The following is a 4,093-nucleotide window of genomic DNA, read 5'->3' on the forward strand; positions in this document are numbered from 1 at the left end:
TTTATGTCCATATTCATTCAAATGATAATGAATATAGACATATATGTAAACTATATTTATATATTACTTAATAAATATAGTCTAAAATAAATTATATTTTGGGATGGAGGGAGCAATTTTTTTTTGTTGAAATTTCCATCGGGCTTTATCGCCAAAAACCAGGGAACTCTCTGTTCGATAGATCGATCGATTAATCTGCTGTATAAGTAGATAAATTGGTTAAAAACCGAGCCAATTTAAAATTTATTTTGGATTTAAATTCTACCGGTTTCTATTAGTTTACGTCGATTTATCGTGATTTGCTATGCGTTCGACGGCACACGGCACTACGGCAGTGGCAGTGCCCAGCGGTTAGCGGCGAGAGAAGAGATGCCGCTGGCCGCCGCTGTTTCTCTCCCCTCGCCCACGCCAGGGCCGCGCGAGCCCCGCCTCCGTCGGACTCTCGATGCCGTCCACCGACCTTCGCCGCCTCACTGCCCGCATCGTCGACCTCCCGCCGGGCTCGCCCAGGTTTGCCTCGCGTGCTCTCTCCTTCCCCATCCACTCCAGCGGTCGGATTGTTCTATTTTTTTTTTTGCTAGTGCCGAGTGCTGACCTTGGTTGTGCGGCGCAGATCATGGAGGACGTGGAAGCAACTGCGCGGGGGCGGGTTTCGCAACACCATCGGCATGAACGTGGTTCTAGAGGCCTGCGTGCGCTGCGGCGACGTCGACCGCGCGCTCCGGCTCTTCGAGGAAATCCGTGGGCCCAGGGGGTGTGGTGTCGACGGTGTCCTACGGCATCCTGCTCAAGGTATGCGATTGTGGTATCTGTTCATGCACGCAACCTTGACACATGCAATTGCCAAAACTCATTTGGTCAATTGTTTGTTCTAACTGTTTGAGTAACGATGGAATTGTGGAGATGAACTGAAGAAACATTGTGAGTCCAACAACAGATCTATCCTGAACATGCATGATAAGGATGCATATCCAGTAAGTCCTGTTTGGCATTGATGGAAGAGAAATGACACTCGTCTTTGTTTACTAATTGTTTGCTGAGGTTGTTGTAGCATCAGTTTGCTAGATTTCCCACAAATTGTTACTAAACATTTCATGTAAGTTGTACACACCATGACTTAATTCTCTGTCTGTTTTTGCCAAAACCAGTTGTAATATTAGTGGTCTCACCGGTCATCCAAGCAGCAAATTACATTTTTGGGTGGAACAATATCCGGATTTGTAATTTACAATGGTTTTTGACTGTTACCCGGCCTCCAAACAGATCCTTAAGGGGTGTTGGTTTGGATTTTGAAGGGCCTGTGGCAGTGCAATCTATAGGTTGGGCATACGTTGTGACTGGGCCTGGGCTACATTAGGATACATTATAGTCTCTATTATTTTTGTTATAATTTGCAAATATGTTGTTATACTGTTATGGTTGCTAGATCGGTGAGGGATTGGAGTTGCTGGTGGAGGCGGTGTGGTACTGTTCACGCGTGAATAGTCCCCGCCAATGAACATGAACAGTACCCGCCAATGAACATTAGATGTGTAGAGGGGATTGAAGAGAGGGATCGATGGGCAGAAACGCTGGCCGGAGGCCTTTGCCCGGGGCTGAGCAAGATGAGGGTTTCTCCCTTCTAATTCTTGCCTACTTTATTTCTCATCCATTAATTACATAAATATGCCGGCTGACCGTCCCTACCTAGCTAGAGATCCTTATCTCCTTAAAGCTTTCCTAAAAAATCTCAACAACTACTAACTGATAACCTTACTAGATAATCTCAAATAATCTTCTTATCCTTTGACATGCGCTCCTTGTTGCTGTTCCTTGCTGCAACCCCCTTGGGCCCTGACAGGTCCTGACACTACACGCCTCCTGGACAAGCAGCTCGTCCTCGAGCTGCAGCATGACGGGTGCCCAAAGACCGACTCTACTTGCCCCAAAACTAAACACCTAGAAGACAAGTTTTTTACATCTCAGCTTATTTTTTTCCGAATCTGAATTTTTTGACCCCATAAGATAAGGCGGACACCCTCCGCGTATTGGACTTGCACGTGTGCAGCCACCTGGATCTCATGGATGCCATCTGGACAAAAAGGGAGCATATGGATAGCCACCTGGAGTAGGTCGCAACAATGACCAGCGGAGGTGTCCTTGTGGCGGCCGATAGCGGAATGTAGAGGCGCTAAGCAGTGCACCCTTGCCGATGACGAAGGGAGCACCTTCCCTACCGCTGCTGCCGTAGAGTTGAAGTTCATCGCCCGTGGGACACACACCATACTCGCACTTGGAGATAGCGGCCCGACGCCGCTGCTAATGGCCGTCCGACAGGGCGAGGTCACGCCCCCGTGTGCCGAGGTCAACTGGCACTAAGGCTGCCTCGAGCATCTGCCGGCGCATCTCCCGCACTCTCTGTCGTGCAAGGAAGCCAGTGCAGCAGCCTGTAGGCCCACAACCGCCGACGTATGGAGCCGTGCGGACAACGCCAACTGCTGTTCATGTTGCACTGCTGCCTTCATTTGCAGCACCACCTGCTCAACCATCTGGAGCGAGGCTTGCATCTTTGCAAGATCAACCCTTATGTTGGCCCACAAGTCCCCCATCGATGGAGCTGATGATTGCTGAGCTATGGCTACCCCTAGTGGCATCGTCCATGGGGACGGAGACGCCGTCAGCGAAGATGATGTGACGAAATTTGGCGTTGCCCCTGGAGATGGGCACGCTAGTGTCCAGGATGTGGTGACAAAATTGGCAGGCGGTGCTGCCCATGGACATGGTGACACCGGTGTTGGGGCGAAGGCGAACACGCTACCCTTCGCTCTATGACTTCGCCTGCTCATTGCGCAGATGGTAACATCCACAGAACGCGACCGAATATGCCGAAGGCGCTGACCGGACGGAGACCTGCGCGGTCCCCTTCGCGGACGGGTTGCAAGACGAAGGTTTTGTCGAAGTCTACAGGTCTCCCACGTCGTCACCGCCACGGGAGGCCCATGTGGGATTCGTCCCATGGTAACGGGCCCCGCGAGGATAAGCGCGTTAGGGGCCGTGTCTGTAATAGCCTTACCGTAATGACTGCCTGTAACCTCCCCTCGAGGGAATATTCTGGAGATAAACCGGGTACTCGAGGGCATAAACGTCTTTGTCAAGGGACAGACGGCCGCTCGAGTGCCTATAAATACCCTTGTACAGTGCCCGCAACAGTGATGAGAAAGAGCTTTTGGCATTCCATACTAAACCTTATAAACACTCTTTCCGTTTCCCCGTTGGATTAACCTGCCCGGACGGAAAGGTTCCCAACAGCCGGTTGCCAGTATGACCTGACAAAGGTGGTATGCGACGCAACCCATAGAGATGGGGACGCCAGTTGCCAGGACGACGTGACGAAGGTGACATGCGATGTAGCCCATGGGAATTCTCTATGTTTAGCCACCCCCAACAGGTTGGTATAGAAATCATTCAAAGCTTCATGCTTTTGTTCATGAGAGGTGGCCACCCGATCTCCGACTGTCAAACTAGAGATGAAGTTTCGTTTCTTGCGGTAGCAAGCCTGCAAGTGGAAAAAAGAAGTGTTTGCATCCCCCTCCTTCAGATATCGAACACGGGATCTGAGACGAGCCGCTGTCCTATCTAAGGAAGCAAGGGCCAAACAATGTTGCTTAAGCCTCCTCAGGAGCCATAGTTCCTCAAAAGACAGCAACCTGCTATCCTGAGCCATCTCGAGTCTGTGAAGGATTTCCTTTGCTAAAGCCAATTGGGATTTCACATTGCCTGCATTCTTGTGCCCCCAGGACTGCAAGGACCTGGCCAATCTACGAAGCTTCAAGGATATACGCTTTAGAGGGCAGGAGGTCTGAACTGGTTGCACCCAAGAATCAGCCACCACATCGAAGAAATCTGCAATCTTAGTCCAGAAACTTTCAAAGTGAAATCTGCGCTTTCCCTTAAAATCTTCTTTGAGACTGAGAGTTAAAGAGCAATGATCTGAAAGCCTTGTGGCATTGCTGCGCCGAATACAGTCCGGGTAGAGTTGTTCCCAGCAAGCTGTGCAAAACAAGTGATCAAGCTTAACAAGAGTTGGGGAAGACCTTTCGTTGGACCAAGTGTA

At 50.2% G+C, this 4,093-nt stretch overlaps 1 protein-coding gene across 1 annotated transcript; it reads left to right on the forward strand.

Moving 5' to 3' along the window:
- Positions 1-288: 288 nt before the first annotated feature.
- On the forward strand, positions 289-1,209 carry LOC100279158 (uncharacterized). The gene is made up of 2 exons (NM_001152189.2): positions 289-510; positions 614-1,209. The coding sequence occupies exons 1-2, from the start codon at positions 446-448 to the stop codon at positions 873-875; spliced, it is 327 nt and encodes a 108-aa protein (NP_001145661.1). The 5' UTR covers positions 289-445; the 3' UTR covers positions 876-1,209.
- Positions 1,210-4,093: the final 2,884 nt, after the last annotated feature.

The sequence above is a fragment of the Zea mays genome, chromosome 7, assembly GCF_902167145.1.
Source record: "Zea mays cultivar B73 chromosome 7, Zm-B73-REFERENCE-NAM-5.0, whole genome shotgun sequence".
Lineage (NCBI taxonomy): Eukaryota > Viridiplantae > Streptophyta > Magnoliopsida > Poales > Poaceae > Zea > Zea mays.

Coding starts and splice junctions, on each gene's coding strand:
- LOC100279158 (NM_001152189.2), top strand. CDS start 446: ATGCCGTCCACCGACCTTCGCCGCCTCACTGCCCGCATCGTCGACCTC. Junction 511..613: donor CTCCCGCCGGGCTCGCCCAG/GTTTGCCTCGCG, acceptor TGTGCGGCGCAG/ATCATGGAGGACGTGGAAGC.